Source organism: Amaranthus tricolor, chromosome 8, assembly GCF_026212465.1.
Source record: "Amaranthus tricolor cultivar Red isolate AtriRed21 chromosome 8, ASM2621246v1, whole genome shotgun sequence".
NCBI classification, from domain to species: Eukaryota; Viridiplantae; Streptophyta; class Magnoliopsida; order Caryophyllales; family Amaranthaceae; genus Amaranthus; species Amaranthus tricolor.
The window spans coordinates 6,658,057-6,679,742 of record NC_080054.1 but is presented as its reverse complement, the minus strand read 5'-3'; the positions used below and the strand labels follow the sequence as shown (position 1 = coordinate 6,679,742).

The window sequence follows — 21,686 nt, the reverse complement described above, 5'->3', positions numbered from 1 at the left end:
TGAATTATTTTGAAGGACATACATGTCAACTATTTATGGACTACTATTTTATATGTTACTTAAATGTAAACACATTTTTGAAAAGAGGAAATTACTATTTTCTAGAGTCTAACTAAAATAACATATTTTCATACCACTTTATTATTTATAAAAAATCGAATATAGTTTAGATATTATTTGGTATATATAACAAGCGAACATTATTATTTATCTTAGAATCCAACATTGATTATTTATATTACAATCCAACATTGATTATTGTTACGATTACAATGCATCCAAATATTCATTATTTATTTTTTAATATTACAATCCAATATTAAATGTTTAAAATTCATCCTCATTTGCTAAAATTTTAGCTTAGGATCCAACCAAAATAAATGCCTCAATTTCAGCCCAATAAGTAAAAGTGTAAATAACTCCGGGATTAGGCTTCCATGAAGATAGAGATACTTGTTTTTTGTATTCCCTTTGTTTGTCAATTAAACCTTTAAATAATGGAACAAATGAAACTAAAAAGTGTTGTCCGACCTTTAACAATTCTTCATATGACCCATTAACAATTCCTCCAATGTCTGACTTGAGCAAACAAAGCAAATCACCAACTGAATCTCCAATATATAAACTCAAATTGTTTCCTTGGTTATCATTTTTCTTCAATATATCAATGAATGCTTCAAGTTTATCAATGGAAGATTCAACTGAACCTTTGTTTCCTGCATGTGATATTTTGTGCTCCAAACCTTCTGTAGAATACAAAGAAGGTTAACATTCCGTTGTGCAGAAGAGCAAGTTATATTCCAATTGGATCTAAAAGTCAACCACCAATACTTTTTTTTTTTTTTTTTTTTAAATATATTTCAATGCAAAATTAATACTAAAACATCAGCCTTTCGTAACACTCAAAAGTAGATACAAGATATTATTGTAACATAAAATACTACGTAGGTTTAGCGAAAAAAATGTAAATAGCTCTTTACCTTTTGTTAAAGCTGATAAAATAGTATCATCACTCCAATATGCTGAAATTACATAAGCACTTGCATCCAAATAATCTTTCTGTAAAACATTCAACATTAAGTTTATAGAATCACTTTTAGGCTGAAATTCTCCAAAGCTCACATCTTTTGGAAATGATGTTTTCTCTAAGTTAGAAACGAATGCAAAAGCTTCTTGTATAGCTGCGAAATTATATTCTCCTGTAAAATAAGAAATATTAATTGTTAAATACATTAGCATTACTCGCAAATTTTCATAATTTTAGATTTAATAAAATTTCATGAAAAATATTATCCTACTTATATTGGACATACACAGCCAGCTAACTCATTTATTAGAAAGAGTTTATGAAAATTATTATCCTACTTAGGTCGGAGAAGCACATAATTTGACGAGTTACATAATTATATATCATGTTGAAGTTATGGCCTTAAGTACACCTTTCAAGTCTATGCATTCATGGGTGCATAGAGATGGAATCTTTTTCGGTGTTTAAGTTTGTCACTTAAATTAATGGGCAATTAAGTTGGTGGATTAATCTGTGTGCTAATGATGATGTTTAAAGTATGGTTCACTGCTTGGTGTATTGAAGGAGACTTAAACCTTAATGATAAATTTACTTTAATGAGGAGTTTAAGGGTTCAATGTTTAGATGCTACACGAGGTGCTTGAATACGGCACTCAAAGAAGCTCTCTCGTCTTGAACGAGCATGTACTTCATAAGAGAACAATAGGTTCTAGAAGAGAGTGCTTGAACGAGCATATGGGAGCTCAAATGAGCACTTCAATGTTCTCAAAACAGTAGCTGTCAGAAGCCCCTTCTTGAACGACCATAGTCCTGGCTCAAACGAGCAGGCTGTGCAGGGAAAGCTTTGGATTCGTGTTTTGCCTCTTAAAGTTCTTGGAGTAATTCATAGTTTTAATGTATTGAATGTTATTTAGTGACATCATCCTTATAAATAGGGAGCTCATTTGTTCATCCAAACACATCAAACAAAAACCCCAAGCCTAAACACATAGCCTTTGCATTCTCTTACTCAATTTGTAATACTTTATTGTAAGACTTTTAATGCTCCTTTTAAATAGTATAAATAAGAAACTACACAGTACAGAGGACGTAGCCATCATTGAATGAACCTACTTAATTCATTGTGTCATTTTTTACATTTTATTTTCTTTCAAACATTGTTAAGTCATTGAAATTTGTTATCGTTCATCAAGGAACTTCGAAACTTATCGATCTTAGCTCACATTTCAATTGGTATCAAAGCCAAGTCATTGTTACAGTGATTTAGAAGTCTTTTGTGTGTGAAACATGTCCACAATAAAGCTTGACATAGAGAAGTTTGATAGGAGTGTGAACTTTGGTTATGGCAAGTCAAGACGAAAGCCATTTTTGATCAAAACGGTGTGCAAAAGCCCATTCATGGTGTAGACAAAATGCATGAAAGAATGAACACGACGAGATGGGAAGAGATTGACACAAAGGCACTATCGGCAATTTAAATATGCCTTTCCCATGAAGTGCTAAGAGAAACTGTTAATGAAACTACAACCAAGGGCATATAAGAGAAATTGGAATCACTCTATATGGCCAAGAGTGTTACCAATACGCTACTTTTGAACAGTAGACTCTACAATCTACACTTAGAGAAAGGTAAACCATTAGAAACACACTTGGATGAGTTATATTCCATTGTTATGGATTTGCTAAACATAGATGTCAAGCTTGATGATGAAGACTTGGCTATTTACCTTTTATTTTCTCTATCTCTATCTTACAAGAATTTTAGAGAAACTCTACTGTACAGATAACGTGAGTAGTGATGATGTGAAAAATGCCTTAACACAAAGGGATTTAATTGATACACAATCGTCACATTAAATATAAGGTGGCTCGGGTGATAGGTTGTTTGTTAGAGGGAGTACTTTTTAGAAAGGTTCTACTAGTAAGAGTAAAACCAAGAGTAAAAGGAGGTCAAAGTCACGCAGCCTAACAAAAATGAGTCTTGCAATTATTGTAAGCTTAAAGGCCACATAAGAAGGATTGTGGGAAATGAAAAAAGAAAAATGCTAGTGATGATAGGGCTAGTGACGCAACTAGTAATGTCGATGGTAGCTACGTGAATGATAATGATGATAGTGGTGTTTTAGTTGCCACACATGGGTACAAAGATAGTGATGAATGGATTCTTAACTTGGGGTGCACATTCCATATGACACCCAACAAAAATTTCTTCCAAACATATGAGAGTATTAATGGGGGAAATGTGACCATGGAAAAATACAACTTGTAAGAAAATGAGAATGTTTGATGGAATGATGAGAACCTTGACAGATGTGAGGCATATTCCAGGGTTAAAAAAGAATCTCATATGTTTGGGTACTCTTGATAAGATTAGGTGTAAGATTACTTGTGAAGGTGGAGTTATGAGATTATTAGAGACTCACTTGTGGTGATGAAAGGGAAATGAATGGGAGCTTGTATGCTCTTGAAGGTTCAACTATCTCTGGCTCGGCGAATATTTCCATAAACACACTGTCCAATCATGAAACAAAGCTGTGGCACTTGAGACTTGGTCACATAGGAGAAAGAGGTATGTATGAACTTTCTAAACAAGATTTATGTGATGGTAAAAAGTTTAGGAGCCTTGGCTTTTGCGAACAATGTGTTTATGGGAAACATAAGAAGGTTAGTTTTAAACCCGCCATAAACAACACTAAGGGGATACTTGATTATATTCATTCCGATTTGTGGGGGTCTTTAAAAAAGCCCTCACTTAGTGGTTGTAATTACTTGGTTACTTTCATAGATGAATTCTCAAGGAAGTTTGGTGTTAGTTCATTAAATTCAAAAATGAAGTATTTGATGTTTTCTGAGAATGGAAGAAAATGATTGAGAAAAAGATCGATAAGAGCATCAAGACCTTTGTTGGCCCTTTCAGGTTTTGATAATGACTAAACTTAATATAAACAAGTGTATTTTAGAGATTGTTGCAGGTCGATATCCGGTCCGAAGTAGGATCGTTGATAGTACCTAAAACTTGGTCTATGAACTTTGTAAGTGTCTGAGATATCGAAGGAAGTTAGACAAGAAGATAGTTGTTGGATGTCAAAGTGTAGGCAGGAGGTCTACTGTTCCTAATTTGATAGTCTGACGATACTTGTTGATGAGTGCAGACAGTCCATTGTTCCCAAGATTCAAGTCTGGAAGATTCAACGTCAATGAAAAAATTCTGAAGAAAGTAGTTTCTGGTTTTTCTTAGTTGATGTATGGGTAAAATTAATTAGTTGCATAATTATGTTAAAGAGTTAATTGGCAAAGGAATTTTAATCATAATTATTTTAGTAACCGTCAACTTTCTAAAGTGGTGGAGAAAGTTTCTCCTATTTTTTCTCCACTTAATAAGGCATGATCTATTAGGTTTTTGTTTAGAAAAATTCATTTGCCTTATTTAGTAAACAAAAATCTTAGCATTTTATTACGTACAAAAAATATTTACCCATTCCTCCTTTATTTTAGGATCTAGGAGTGAAGTGGGTAGTTATTCTTTTTACAAGGCTACGTGACAATCTCCTTTATAAAAGGAATTGTTTTTATTTGTTATTTTTTTGGTGTATCAAGAAATACTCATTGCTCCTTAGTGACAATTAACTTAGAAATATTTCTTGTGCAACTCGTTAGTTTTATCCTTAGGTTTTGGCCTTTGTAAAATGGTTTTTAAGAAAAATCTTATAACTAGACTTGGGGAAGTTCAGGGGTGAAAGAGAGCTTCATAGAGGAAGCACGAGCTTCGTAGGGAAGCAAGAGAAAGATTAATTTAGAGAGAAAATCAAATTGGCATAGGTGTGATTGTTTAATGTAATTGTAACTAATTGCTTAAAACATAGTAACGTGTTTTAAAATCCCAGGAGATCGTGGTTTTTCCTTCTAGAAGGCCTAGAAAGTTTCCACATAAAAATTTGTTTTTCTCTTTCTATGTTTGCGTATCAAGTTCAAGTTTTAATTCCACAAAACAGGGTAAAAACAAATAAAATATTCAAAAAAAATTCCCCCCCCCCCCCCTTTTGTTGTCTCTAAACGATTGTACAACCTTGAGGACCGTTATGGTCTTGAACTTGTTGATAATAAATGTCTTAAATATTGTGTTTGTGAAGGTATTGTTAGACATAGAACTTGTGTAGGACGATCTGAACAAAATGGTGTTGCTGAGAGGATGAATAAAACATTATTGAAGAGGGCTCGGTGTATGCCAAACATTGAAGCAAACTTAGGGAAGCATTTTTGGGCCGAAGTGGTGGCTACGACATGTTACTTAATCAATCGCTTACCTTATACTAGTCTTAGAGTGGGTTATATTCATGTATTTTATTCTAAACTTAGAGTCTTTGGTTGTCCGGCTTATATTCATTTATATGATGGAAAGTTGGAAGCTAGGGCTAGAAAATGCATATTTGTGGGATATGGGGTGGGTGTAAAGGGGTATAGGGTGTGGTGTAATGAGTCAAAAAGAATAATCACTTCTAGAGAAGTTGTATTTGATGAAAAAACATGTTAGTATCTAGTGTGGAAATGCCCATTGAAAATGTTGTAAATGATGTTGTAATTGATCAAATTGATGCACAAGAGGAGGTAAAAACTCCTAATATTTATGAAGATGAAAATGATGATGATGTTTAACATAGATCTCCTCCTTTATCCACAACAAGAAAAAAGAGGAAGATCGTGGCTCTAAGGAGATACATTGAAGAGTATGATTATGTTGCATATGCTCTCAACATTGCTAGCGAAGTCAAAGGGTTGCATTAACTAAGTACGTACAAAGAGGCTATGGCCTCAAATTACTCAAGCAAATGGTCGATAGCCATGAAGCAAGAGATGGAATCACTTACAAAGAGAGAAACATGGGATATCGTTGAAGCACCAAAGAAAAAAAAGATCGTTGGGTGCAAATGGATATTCAGGAGGAAGGAGGGTCCTTTTAGTGATGTTTCTCCTATCTACAAAGCAAGGGTAGTAGCAAAAGGGATACTCTCAAATTGAGAGTGTCGATTTTCATGTGGTTTTTTCACTGGTCGTGAAGCACTCTTCTATAAGGGCACTACTAGATTTGGCGGCAATGGAGGATTTGGAGTTGCATCAATTGGATGTAAAATCGACTTCTTCATGGTGATCTTGAAGAGGAAATTTCTTGAAGCAACCGGAAGGTTTTGAGGTCGCTGGTAAGGAAGGTCATGTGTGTAGATTGAAAAGATCATTGTATGGGTTGAAGCAATCGCCAAGGCAACGGTATAAGAGGTTTGATTCTTTCATGATTTCACATGATTTTGTTAGAAGTTTTTATTATAGTTGTGTTTATAAGAGGTTGGTCTACCTCCTTGCTTGATGTGATTCCCTTTAGGGCATGTAAGGTGTGTATGTTGTTTTAAGTTTGTTTATATTCTTGTAAGATGAAGTGGATTGATGAATGCTTTGACTTGAGTGAACTCAATTCAAGGTGGATATTGTTGAAGTTATGGTGCCTTGAGTACACCATTCAAGTCTATGCATTCATGGGTGCATAGAGATGGAATCTTTTTGGGTGTTTAAGTTTGTCACTTAATGGGTAGTTATGTTGGTGGATTCATTTGTGTGTTAATGATAATGTTTAGAGTATGGTTCAATGTTTGGTGTAATAAAGGAGATTTAAACTTGGATGATAAATGTACGTTAATGAGGAGTTTAAGGGTTCAATGTTCAAATGCTACATGAGGTGCTTGAACAAGGCACTCAAAGTAGCTCTCTTACCTTGAACGAGCATGTAGTTCAAAAGGGAACACTAGAGTCTGGAAGAGAGTACTCGAATGGGCATATAGGAGCTCAAACGAGCACTTCAATGTTCCCAAAATAGTAGCTATTAGAAGCCCCTGCTCGAACGAGCATAGTCTTGGCTAAAACTGGTAGGCTGTGTAGGGGAAGCTTTGGATACATTTTTTGCCTCTTTAAGTCCTTCGATGTGTTTCAATATTATTAATTCATAGTTTTAATGTATTGAATGTTATTTAGTGCAATTACCCCTATAAAGAAAGAGCTCATTAATTCATCCAAACACATCAAACACAAACCCTAAGCCTTAACACATAGGCTTTGCATTCTCTTAATCAGTTTGTAATACTAAACAGCACGAAAAGTACGTACGAAGAGGCTATGGCCTCAAACTATACACTACGGAGGATGTAGCCATCATTGGATGAATCTCATTAAATCATTGAGTCATTTTTTCGCATTTTATTTTCTTTCAAACATTGTTAAGTCATTAAATTTGTTATCGTTCATCAAGGTACTTCAAACCTTATCGATCTTAGCTCACATTTCATATCATAATCTAAAATAAAAATATTTAAACCCTTTTAACTCTATGCAAACAAGATTTTATGAAATATATCTTGATCTTAAATATCTTAAACCTCAATCAAACAAATATTTAACATGAGGTGTTGAGCATTTTTACCTGGGGGAATCCTTTTAAGAAGTTCATTGGCTATACCCTGCTCATAAACTTGAAGTCTTTCCGAATCAATAGATGATTTGGTGCAACAAAGGTCAAAATTTGAAACCAATGGGAACTTTAACCCTCGAAGTTGCTGCCAAAGAGGAACTACAACCTCTTGTCCGACTATTTCTTGTGCTAGAAAGAATTCCGTCTCATGTTCTAGACCCTTCTTATAATACTCCTCAATTTTGTCTAGTTCTTCCTGGGGTAGTCCTGCACTTAGCTTATTGATGAAGTATTCCATGTTCTCAGCACTTCTCTATATTGAAAAATAATCCCATAACATTAGTTGCTTATCAAATTTTAAAGGATAATATTTTCATGGCAAATACTATAATTTTTTGTAATCAATAAAATAATGTATTTTAGTAATTATTTTTAACTAAATTTTTATATAATATTTTATTTATTTCATGCTTGGACACATAGTATTATATATATATATATATATATATATATATATATATATATATATATATATATATATATATATATATATATATATATATATATATATATATATATATATATATATATGTATATGTGTGTGTGTATGTGTGTGTGTGTTTAGGTTATTTAATCAATTCTAAGTTAAAAATTTAAGCTCATTGTCGTCGATTAGCCAGGATAAATGGGCTATCGCCCAGGGCCCTAAATATATTAGTGTCCAAATAAAATATTTTTATGTACAAGGATGATATTTGCTTGAATTATATCTAGATATAATTTATATTTTTTGTGCTTATTATGCATTATGAATTATTAGTTCTTATTTATACAATAGTTAAAATTTCACAAATAAAAAAAGCAATATTATGATATTTATTTTCTCTTGAGTTTTTAAGATCCTTTTAGCTTTTTTTATAGGCACATGAATGAACAAGAAGACCCTATTTAAGTTGATCTTATAGAACATAACAATATAAAATATTATCGTACACATGAAAATTACTCAATTTTGAAAAGTTAGAAATCACCAAATAAACTTTCAATATAAGAAGTCATAGTTTAATAATAAATAAGGACAATGATTTCTCAAAAATTTACCAAATTTCTCCTTTTTTTGGGCTCAGGAGGTCCAGATGAATTTTCTTCGATCCATCTCTTATATTTGTTAGCTTTGAGCTCTTCTGGAGTCAAAGTGTTGTTAACCTCCCAACCCAGATAAGCATATAACCGTTCGCAGGGTGTCATTGCTGCAAATGTGTAGACTGTAATTTTTGTTCTTGCTGCTTCTAGCAAGAAATCAATATACTTTATTGTTGCTTCATTCTTGGGAACACTACCTGGCTTATATTCTAAACCCAATTCCTGCAATGTTCGTACAATAATCATTGATATATAATACATATATATATGTAAAGGGAATGGTCAAATTCTGCATATAATGCTAAATAGTAATGTACACTCTCCTTTTGTATCTTTTTGAGTGTTAATTGTAAAGCATTGTGTTTTCTATCTTTGTAGCTAAAGATTTCAACCTTAAAAAGCACAAAAATTAATCCATAAATTAATAACAAGAATAATATATTCGAATATTAATGGAAGCTAAGTATGACACTAATTTAAAATTTGAACTATTAGTACAAAAAACAAACTACCCATGTGTGGACGTGATTATTCATTAAATCAAGCCAATACACACAATGTTGGGCGAGTACAGGAGTTGACTGATTCATGGTTGCAAATTCAATAAACGAATGAAGGAGGATCTTTGATGTGCCATGATAATTGTTGTGCGACAGCGAAAGCAAGGATCGAAAATAATAATGAAACAATAAAGATTCAAACAAACAATAAAGAAAATCACACCGAGAAATTAACGTGGTTCACTATCAACGTGATAGCTACATCCACCGGCACCGAGAATAAACTTTTCACTATAAACCGGGAGATTACAAGATAAACACGAGAAACCACAACAATGGCTCTCCAAACTTTTTCTCTCTTATTTTCCTCACTTTGTATTTTACATTGCATCCTATGCTAATTCTAATTATATGGGGCCTTTATATAGTATACCTCATAATAAAAAAGAATTAGGTTAAGAAAATACAAAAGAAACCGTCAAAAACTAAGAATAATCGGCCAAAAGCATGCCAAGAAACCGCCATTACGCGAGCCGTGTAAAACTACGCGAGTCGTGAAACGGAGACAGAACCAACTCCGCGCCCCGCGGACTGCTGTTCGAGTCACACTATATTTCAACAATCTCCACCTTGGCGAGAACACGTAGTCAACCACTACCTCATCAAACCATAGTAAAGCAAAACCATTCTCAAGCCAAACCCGATGCAAAGCTCAAGCATAAGCCATACATCCCGACAAGTTTCCAACCAAGACCCATCCCGATAAGTCTTCAACTAAGACCCATCACATACTCGTTTCCAAGTATAACAACTCATAACGCTCAAGTAGCATCACAAGTTCACTCATAATGCTCCATCTGCATCAAGAGTACATAGGCAAGCTCCACCTTGAGGTTGTGCACACCTCCACCTGTGGGCTCTCTCACACCGTCCCTAAGGGCCTATGCTAATGAATCCAGCATAGTAACAAATCTACTAGGACTGTCAGACCATCCTACCTTCTTTACTTCTATCTTCATGTACGTGCGTTCCGAATGAAATCTGACTACACTGTGCTTCTCCCGAACATCAAACGATGTAACAAAGCACTTAATATCATTCCCGTACATAAGAAACACAACAGCTGATCCAAGAAAACTATAGAGAGAACAAATCTCTACCTGCTAGTGCCCCCACCCAGGTTGAGTCACAAACCTACAAATGACACTTCTGGCATGCGCAAAACAAGTACACATCACAGCATACTTCAAACACCGAACCATTACTCTAGACATGTAGACCGACTTAGTCTCAAATGAGGTGATGTAATTGAGCTAAGTAACTCTACCAGTACATACAACAGTTCCCACACTCTGCTCATATGTAAAGTCATAGCAAGCCAATGCGCCCGCTCAATACTCTACTACGTGCTCATAAGTTGGTGGTCTAAGTGACTCCACAAAATTGGCTACCAACCTTGCTAATCCCACAAGGTTCAATGCATAACCTACCACACTTATAGCAACCAAAACAACACTCCTTACAACCAACCTATTAGACTTCTCGAGAACACATATAGGCTTTTCTTGAAACTCTTTAGATCGGCGGAATGTTCCCTGTACTAACTCCTTTAAACTATCTACAGAGATAAAGATAGCACCAGAAATCACAGTCAGAGAGATACCTGGGGTAGCATCAACATCATCAATCTGGGGTCTAACAGAAATGGATGAGGAGTTAACCTCATACTCCACCTCAAACTCGGTACCACTATCACCATAACCAGCTGCTGCAAATATGAGATAGCAAGATACCTTACTGAGCCACACCACACACACACTGGGCACCTCTAATCCCGTGTGTAAATCCCGATCGAACAAACTAATTCAGTATCTACTCAACAACCAAGTACCAGAGAGCATGCATAAGACTCTCCCTAACAAGGTCTAATTTGCTATTCTTATCACACCGTCCTGCAATGGTGTTATCCTATAGGTATGATGCCACAAAATACCTAAAACACAGAACATAACAAATCCACAAAACGAACTATTCAAATGTAGCCAACTAACCATTTTACCATACAAGTGATCATGAGCTTCAATGCTAAGCTCACACCCGTGTTTAAACCCAAACACACAATGCCTGTCTTCCTCAAGGTAGGCATCCTTGACACTTGTAAGACGATTCTCAATGGAAAATTCCAGCCCTCTACTTTCACCCATATGACCATGCCTATCATAAATTGTCATCTCCTGGTGACAAGTAGAAGTGCTAACTGCAGAACTAAGCAGCGTAACACCCTGAAAGACATACAGGGATTTCACCTTGACACCCTTAAGTATCAAATCCGAACCCTTAAAGAAACTCACTTCCCCATTGCTAAACTCACCCTTGAGCCCCAAATCATCTAAGGTCCCAAGCGATATCAAGTTCTTCTCCAATGCAGGAACGTGTCTCACCTTAGTCAAAGTAACCCTTCTCCCATCACTAGTCCGAAGTCTCATGGAACCAATACCTACTACTTCACATGGAGTACCGTTAGCAATCATAACTGAACCCCCAAAACAAGACTCATAAGTATCAAACCAATCCCGACGAGGACTCATATGGAACGAACTACCAGAATCAAGAATCCAGCTATCAACCAAATCACTAGACTCAACACAACTAATCAATGTTAAATCTTCCTCCGAATCATAGCTCTTGTTCTGTTTACTTTCGACTACTGTGGCATGAGATTTATTCTTTAATTCTGGACATTTAGACCTAAAATGTCCTGGTTCCTGACAGTGGTAACATATTATGGTCTTAGTGTTGCTAGACCCATCTCTACTATTACAAGTATCTAACCTAGCACCATTACTATTGTTAGACCCCTTATTCTTTATAGAATTTCTACCCGACCTAACAACTAACCCACTGCCATAATTCTCATTATCACCTGTTGCCTTTTGACGCAACTCCCTAGTATAAAGTGCTGCCTTCACTTCTTCTAGGGTCAACGAGTCTTTGCCAACCACAAAAGACTCCACAAAGTTCTCATAACTATTCAGTAGAGAAACAAGCAATATTAACGCTGCATCCTCATCATCTATTTTAATTTCTAAATTACGCAAATCTAATAAAATAGAATTAAGATTTTTTAGATGATCCCTTAATGGCGTACCTGACTGTATCCTGAGGCTAAACAACCGCTGTTTCAGTAGCAATTTGTTGGTTAAAGATTTTGTCATGTACAGTGACTCTAATTTTAACCATAATTCTGCGGTCGTCTCCTGATCAGCAACCTCCGTGATGATATGATCATCAAGACTTAGTAAGATGGTAGAATGAGCCTTCTCTTCCATCACTACTAACTGTTAATCAGTCCATCCGTCTCCAGATCCCAACGTAGTTGCCGCACTCTTTGGGATCAACGGACGCCAAATCTGCAACTGCTTTAATAACACCTTCATCTTAATCTGCCATAGCCCAAAGCTATTATTTCCATTAAATTTCCCAATCCTTATTGTAGAATCTCCTACCATTGTTTCCTTCAAAAACTCTTCCTAGGAATAAACTTGAGCTCTTGATGCCAATTGTTGTGCGACAACGGAAGCAACGATCGAAAACAATAATGAAACAATATAGATTCAAACAAGCAATAAAGAAAATGTCAACGAGAAATTAATGTGGTTCACTATCAACGTGATAGCTACATCCACCGGCACCGAGAATAAACTTTTCACTATAAACCGAGAGATTACTAGATAAACACAAGAAACCACAACAATATGGATCTCCAAGCTTTTTCTCTCTTAGTTTTCCTCACTTTGTGTTTTTCATTGCATCCTATGCTAATTCTAATTACATAGGGCCTTTATATAGTATACCTCATAATAAAAAGGAATTAGGTTAAGAAAATACAAAAGAAACCGTCAAAAACTAAGAATAATCGGCCAAAAACATGCCAAGAAACCACCATTACGCGAGCCATGTAAAACTACGCGAGTCGTGAAACGGAGACAGAACCAACTCCGCGTCCCGCGGACTGCTGTTCGAGTCACATTATATTTTAACAATAATGGAGCTACAAAGAGAAAAAACAAGGGTGTTCATGAAGGTGCCTTGAACAAGGAATAAAGTGCATAGATCAAGTCAAAAAGATGAATAAGGGATGCCATTATTAAGTTAGGTGCCTTGAATGAGGCAAACTAATATAGAAAATAGTAAATTCTTGCGAGAAGGTGCTCATTCGAGCACATATAGAGCTCGTTCGAGCACTCTAATGCAAGGCGCAAATTGAGCATTCTGTTTTGCGTGGGCCAACGAATTTTCCCTTTTAGCTAAAGTTGTTCTAATTTTTTTGAGGGCTATATTGTCCCTAAATCAAATTTAGATTGATGGGGAGAAGGCTAATATATGGAAAAAATAGGATTTCAACTTCCTAGTGTGTTCTCTTGTATACGATGAATGAGCGCAATTAAAGGTGCAAGATTTAAGCTTTATTGTGTGTGATGAAACATTGTGAGTGGTATTTTATTAGTATAATATTGATTAGTTATATAAATAATCTCACTTAAAAGGTAGGTGTTCGAGACACTTTTTATGTGTTGTATATGAGCTTTGTTCATCAAAGCTTCAACCTTTTTATTGCTTCGTCTTCATACTTTGTTTTGCTATTCCCCTCTATACCTATTATTGTCATTTGAGGGTCCAAGCACCTTCCCTTGCAATCGGTATCGAGCTTGGAGTGTTTCCTAGGGGAATTGAGTAAAGGAAAGCATGGAGTTTGGTAAATGAGTGATGGTAAAAGTTGATATGTGTTTAGAGGGCTTGTTGAAGCTATTGTGCTTTATTGAAACCTTTGGAGAGAGAAAATATTAGGTATACAAGAAATGAGAAGTCGATTAATGGAGCTCCAAAGAGAGAATGAGATCTTGTTAATAATGGTGGAAAAGCAAAGACTAATGGTAGATTCTTTGTTGTTGGGAGTTGAAAAACTACAGAAAACTACTCAGTTTAGTTGCAATGATGATGAGACAGAGATACCATCCTTGAAGAGTGGTAACATTGTTGATAAGAATTCATCTGTGGGGATGGTAAAATCATTAAGAAAAATCCATCAAAGAAGGATATTGAAGAGTAAATAGGAGTCAAGAGGATATTGAAGGCTCAAGTATCATTTCTATTGTTGCGAGGCTAAACAACCGCAGAATAAAAGCTTGCGCGTATATTTGATAAAAAATATAAACTAATAAAGCGATGTGAGATAGTGTGGTTATAAGTCGTTTACTTTGGTGGCTAATATGAAGTCAGGCATGGCTGTTGGATTGAAATTTGTTATTACCAATGCAAGATTTATAACTAAAAAAAGAGATTACTAATTATGATTTAATCCCTCTGCCAAGTTTGCTTTTGTTTTCTTTGTTTTAGCCTTGTATCTTAGATTGTTTGTTCCGGGAGAGGAAAAAGGTTTACTTTTTCAATAAAGTTTGTATTTTTTTGTTTTTATCGATAAAGATTTGAGAGAACTTTATCTTTAATGGGGTTTGAGAGGAGTTTAGCTTAGATGGTTTGCGTCCTTTCCCTTATAGTGTGTAAAATAAGTTGATTATTCTTGAAAATATTTTTCTAATAAAAAACACATACAAACTAAATAGATCAAATACATGTGAAAAGAAATCTCTATCTCTCTTCATTTGTAAACCCCCACACTATTAAGGAAAAAAAAAAGCAAATCAACTGAGTTTGTTGAATCAATATGTAAATTCTACTATGTTCAATGAATAAATCCTTCTTGTAGATAAAAAAACTGATCGGGCAAATAGTGTTTAAATAATCAAACAACATCAAGTCTTATATGTGATTATTTCACCATGAAATGGTCCATACAATCAACTTATTTAATATACTCATTTTTTACTTTAAGATTTTTTTAATTTTTTTCACCTAAATAATATGTCTATTTCGATCATATTTTTTGGATTAAAATTAATTTGGTCATCCTTATTTTAATATATTTTACTCCGTATGGTCCTTATATATAGAGGTGTTCATTTGGGTCACCGGATTCATTTCGGACGAGTGTCATTCAATTAGGCCGGATTTGAAATCATTTAATTCTCGATTGTATGCGGCGACCGGTCATACATAAGTTAGATCGGTTTGTTACGTATCGGTTCAATAAATAATATTCACGTTTTGAGTTCACCGGTTTGTTACTAGTTAAAATTCGAGTCAAGTGTCAATAGGGCTCGCATTGTCATCGGTTTATAATTAGTTTGATTTTTTGGGGCACAAATCGCATTCAAGATTTTTTTTGAATGGGAGACTGTTAGGGAGTTCTATCGATCAGGTCAATATTAGATGAAGTTGATAGTTGGTTTTACATTGATGTAGGCTTATTTAATTACCAAAAAAAAAATTAACAATTGATTTATCCGATTTGAAATATCAATATTTTTATTGCTTTAATTGGGGATATAATTGCTATTTTCTTACACTTACTTTTAAATCAACTTCATCACAATGTTTGGTTTCACAATTGTTTATCTTCAGTCGTTTAAAAGCATTATAGGGTTGACTTACAAACATTTATAGTGTATATGTCCATTATTTGATATAATAAACCATCAAGTAGACACTTTTGAAATATATATATATGTAGCTATATAGTTTTAAAAGTTTATTTATGAAAATATATTTTAATCTCTTAGACTAACAATAAGATAATAATATAATAGAATATGAATCAATTATACTTTAAAATTCAATAATCAACACTCGATCTATTAGTGTATGTTTTTATAATCAACAAATTAAAAAAAAATATCGTACTATACAAGAAATCATCAAAAGTACAATTTAAGGAAGATGATTTTATAAATTCAAATGATGAGTGATAACCTATAATGCTATAAAAGCATACTTATATTTTACGCATATCCTCCATCATGGTAATGTTATCATTTATAGTTGGTTCAACTATATTAATATATTTTATAATTAATTAAAAAGGCTAATCAATCAAATCTAGGCCTCAAATTTATATTATTGTGTCCAATGACTTACGAATATTAGGACATAATAGTCAACTTTTATAATTGACCTAATAGTGATGACCACCTTTTTTTATTAATAGGATAACTTCATCATCATACATTCTACTCATTATTTATGCCATTTGTCACTTCCTAAAATATTTGTACCAATTCTCACTTTATATATGTATTTTTTTTCTCTTCTTTTATCTCTAAAACTATTTATCTTATTTTATAAATTTGTTTAAATTCACTTGTATAATCTAGATATTTACACTCTATTTAATCCAACAACAACAATCTTTCATAAATCATTTGTGCCGATTGTCTCTCCATATACGTATTTATTTCTCTTCTTTTATCCTCAAAACTATTTATCTTATTTCATAAATTTGTTTAAATTCACTTAAATAATCTATAATTTTACACTCACGAAAACAATTGAGTTCATTATATATATTTTAAAAATATAAAATTTCTCCAAATTAAATTAAAATTATTCAACTCCTCCATTTAACCAAACCATAACAACTCCTCACCTACTTAAGTTACAACCCTATGTACTCTTGTATTTTCTTATTAAGTATTTATTATTATTATTATTATTATTATTATTATTATTATTAAACTACTATGCTTCTTCACCTACTTGGTGTGCAGCATATCAGCATTTAGTATTCACATTAATAATATTATAACCGGTACACTAATATTAATATGACTTCAAAATTTTATATATATATATATATATATATGAGCATTTTATTAATCAATTATTAAATATTGCATAATAGTAAGTGTTAAAATAAATATTTTGAATGAAATACATGCATAAATATTGTCCCACGTTACTTGAAAAGCAAATTGTAGGTCAAAAATGATTTCTCATAAAAGACACAAGGAAAAACATCAAAAAATCAAAATAAATTTTATCCTATATTGCTTATTAGGAAACAAAATGATAATTAAGTGTCCTTTTGTAAAAGGAAGGGAAAAAAGCTAGCAGAATAAATTATGTCCCATATTGTTTGTTAATTGCTCTCTATTTTATCTCTCTTATTAAAGCAAGGAGAGAAGAGCTACCAAATTAAATTTACAACTAATCACTTTATGAAATAAGAGTTTTTTCTATTGATTTATAATTGATGTCAATCTCACCCATGGGGAATCTTGTTGATTTTTTAATAAAGTTCTCTACAATATTGTAATGTTGGAAATTAGTTTTCAAATATTTATTATTTGATTTGATGGATTAAATTACTTGTAAATTTGTTGAAAATATTTGATAAATTAATAATAATTTCATAAATTAAAATTAATCATAAAATTCCAAGAGTTTTGACTTGTTTTCAATTAAAAATCATTTTGAGTTTACAATAGTTCATTCGAAATTCAATTCGGGTTTACAAAAGTTTGACAAAAGTTATATGATTCGGTTCGTTAACTATTAGGTTCGGATAATCTCAATTAATAGTTATATGGCAGTTATAAAAAGTGAGTTTGAATTCAATTTTCTAATTTTTGGATATCAATCGATTCGGGTGCAACTTTGTTCATGTATTGTTGGTTTAGTAAACCGAAAAAAGTTATATATTTTCGGTTCAAGTACCTTTTGATTCCGATTCGAATTTTCGAGTTGGATCACATTTGAACCTCTTTAATAATGTAAGTTATCAACTTTTATATAAATGTAGTTCGTAAAAATGTACTACTTCGGCTTGAGATAATTGTTACCATATCGTACCATTATACCCAGAAACCAGAATACCGCGGTAGAGGACAAACAAACAATAATTGTATTCCCTTATGAAAGAGGGCAAGAGAATGTGGTTGATTAGACCCAAAGTTATTGCATTTGCACATTAACTATTATTACCTATTTACATTATTTTTTTTTCATGTAAAGAAAAAATATTGTTAAGTGAAATTAAGATATAAAATAATCAATATAATATACTTTTTCTATTCCTGTTTGATGTTTTTATTTTTCAATTTAAGTTGTTTGTTTATCTAAAGAATTTTATATATTTTTTCTACTATTTTTTTGACAAAATTAGCCTTGATTACAATTATCTTAATATTTTTTATGCTTATGATCCAAACAAATTTTTCACTAACTTTATTTTAACATTTTATCATGCTTATAGTTAATATATGTTTTTCACTAACTTTATTTTATATATTTTTTATTCATGGTCTTTAATTTTTCTCCAATAAATTTATTTTTATTCAATAATATAATATTTCTATCAGTTAAAATATTCAACTTTTCTTATTACTTGTAAATATTCATTATTAGAACAATAAGTAGGCATTGAGTGTATTTGAAAGCCTATTAATTAAATTATATAACTTACTTAAGAGGATAAAGTAAAAAAGAGATTTAACAATTTTGCAAGAAATTCCAACCTGAAAAAAAGAAGCATAAGTTTCGATGTATAGGATGCTGTCGTCTCCTAAATTTTGTAGCGTCTGTTTTGTCTTTGTATCTTCAGCATACTCTTGAGCAATATAAGCCCTAATCAAACAACATAATTAAATCAAGTAGTGAACTAAAAAATCCTATTAGAATATATAATATATCCTAAGACCCTAACTATCAGCTTAAGCTTTTGGTTGAGATGATTCCTTAACATGGTATTGGAAGCCAACGTGACAAGAAGTCACGGGTTCGAATCTCAACCACCCCTCATTTAAAGTAGAATATTCAGTGTTTATGCGCATCCACACTTCTAGCTCAATGGACTTTCGTGTAAGGGGATATGTTAGAGTATATAACATATCCTGAGACCTCAACTATCAGTTAAGCTTTTGGTTAAAATGGTTCCTTGACAATATCCTTTCAAATGTCTTCCTCGTAACAATTAAACCAATTTTTTCCAATTCTTATCATTGGAAGAAAGTTTTTTTTTTTGCATAAAACAAGAAGAGGAAAAGTTGTATTTTTATGAAATTTTCTTTACACTATGTTTAGATAGAGGAAAAAAAGAGGAGAAAATTAAAAAGATGAAGGATTAATTGTTTGGATGAGAACAAAGAAGATGGAGGGGATTTGGAAAGAAGGGAATTAAAGGGAAAACATTGACAAATTTTATTTAAAAGGAAATCAATTATTTTCCTTTCTTTTCCTTTTCCTTCCCTTTTAAATAAACAAGAAATACTCTGTGTTCTTACCCATCCCTTCCTTTTCCCTTGCTTCCCTTCTCCTTCCTGTAACACTCTCGAATTCACTCCGTTCCCTACCTGTAACACCCCTGAATTTCCGACCCTCTATACGGAACAAAAATCGCAAGGGAACGGAGGAAATTCGGGTGTTACACTTCCCTTCCTTTTATTTTCTCTCCTAATTTGCTATTTAAACATAGACTATTTGTGAAATATAAAAGATATGGACAAAAACAGGTCTATGTAAAGATCAGCCTAAACTTAAATTATAGAGTATTTGGCTTAATTCAAAATTATTTCATAATAAGACAATCATCTTAAAAGAGAATTTGTGAAATATGAAAGATATTAACAAACGGACATGAGGTCGTATAGACAAGCTCACAGAGGTCACTAAGGAGTAGCCCACTAACATCTCAATTAATTAATCACCGATACTCATCACTCAATTTTCTTCTCATATTGATTTATTATGTGAATGAAGAAAAACAATCCACCCATCTACTTCATTCCAAACAATTATACAAAGGAGTATTGTATAATAATACTTACGCTTGAGCGTAGGCAACGAGGTAATGAATATCCTGGTAGAGATAAGCTTCAAAAGTTTCAAGTGGAAGATTACCAGCAGCTAATGAGATAATGAAAGGAGTGTACTGTGAGTATATGGCTTGACCTTTGTGCTTCTTCCATAACTCCTTAGCAAAGCTCTCTTTATCATTGTTAGCCATGAATGACGACATCAATGGAACAAGCAAAATGAGATGATTTGTGCTGATAAATATAAACACACGTTTTTTGTTTTTAGAAAAAGAAGATGGAAACTGTGATTTAGAATGCGTAGGTGGTCCACTTATATAAAATGTGCATCGCTTAGTTTGATAGCGGGCATTTCTTTTGCTCTTACCCTCGAGGGGCACAGGTCCATTACTTATCTCTTTGATTCTTGAGTTTATAAGAGATACTAGGCTGATGATAAAAAGCAATACCAAAGTGGTCCACTTAATTATATGGAATGTACGAGGAAAGGGGCTCACATGGCTCCATTATTAGTCCAATTACTTCCATCTAGCTTTTCCTATAGGCTATAGGTCAACTTTGGATTATTAATTTTCATTGTAGGTTGTTTTTTTTTTTGCCTCTATTCGAATGATTTCAACTACTCACAGCTCACAATTATTTAAATACTTAATCATCTATGTAAAATATCTATTATAATATACTATTATAATGTGAATTTAATTCGTCAACTTTACATTTTTACGGTTTTTAAAGAAATTTTTAATTCATTATATCTCTAAATAAGCTTTAGCACATCATAGAGTATATAATAAAAAACGTTAATATTATCTATCTAAAACTACAAACTTTTAAACTAGTCAAATAAGAGGGAACGAAGAGAGTAGTAACTATTACTTCCACCAGTTTTTGTTGGACTGTCTTGTATGCTTTTTGTATGTTATTCAAAGCTTTCATTTGATTATTAATATTTCTCATCATGAATTAAAAATTAATAAAAATTGATATTCATAAAGTATTATAATAAAAAGAATCAATGAAAATCTCAATTCATTTTAATTAAATTTATACTTTATGTTACTAAACATACAAATCAAATATAATGTACATAATTAGATCAAAGTCATTGATGAATGAAAAAAAATATAAATGCGACAATCCAACTTGAAATTGAAGAAGTACTATTTATGTAATACATCATATATTATACTAAAAAGTTTGGAAAATTCAAGGTGTCACAACTAAAACAAATTTGTCAAATGAAACTCATTTATTTGTTAAAGAAAAATTAACATGGCATTTGATCTTTGCCAATATCTCTACTAATAAAGTATCTTTGACTTTCATTTATTTATAGTTAAATTGAGTAAATCAGAGAATATAGTAAAATTTATAATATATTGTTGACAATTTCAAAAATTACAAAGTTAATTTATACATCATCATCATCATCCATATAACTATCAAAATTGAGTGTTTCTACTGTATAATATTTCTGGCTTTATTTTTGATATCATATGTTTATACATATTAATTCTAAAAAAAAGGTATACTGCATGTGTTTCTACACTAATTACTCTTAAAATATGAAGAAAATTGACATTAATAACCCCACATATTACTAATTCTTAAAAATAAACCCACTTGAGAATCGAGTCTTGTCACATTTTAGAGAGCAAGAATCACATTTCAGTAAACATCATGTGCTCAATTCTTACCTAACTCTCTACATCCTCTTATTCTACCCTGTAATAGAAAAATAAAATAATGGATCAGATCATTAACTAAATGATTTATTGATAGTTAACTAAATTATTAATTTTCAAAAAATATAAGTTATAGGTGTGTTTCATTTCAGTAAATATATCAAAGTAATT

At 32.5% G+C, this 21,686-nt stretch overlaps 1 protein-coding gene across 1 annotated transcript; it reads right to left on the bottom strand.

Annotated features, from left to right (window-relative positions):
- Positions 1 to 206: 206 nt before the first annotated feature.
- On the bottom strand, positions 207 to 20,227 carry LOC130820205 (bifunctional TH2 protein, mitochondrial-like). The gene is made up of 6 exons (XM_057685482.1): positions 19,843 to 20,227; positions 18,535 to 18,643; positions 8,580 to 8,843; positions 7,491 to 7,791; positions 981 to 1,199; positions 207 to 743 (listed from the first exon to the last, which is right to left on the bottom strand). Exons 1-6 carry the CDS (start codon positions 20,031 to 20,033, stop codon positions 361 to 363), a joined length of 1,467 nt encoding a protein of 488 aa, XP_057541465.1. The 5' UTR covers positions 20,034 to 20,227; the 3' UTR covers positions 207 to 360.
- Positions 20,228 to 21,686: the final 1,459 nt, after the last annotated feature.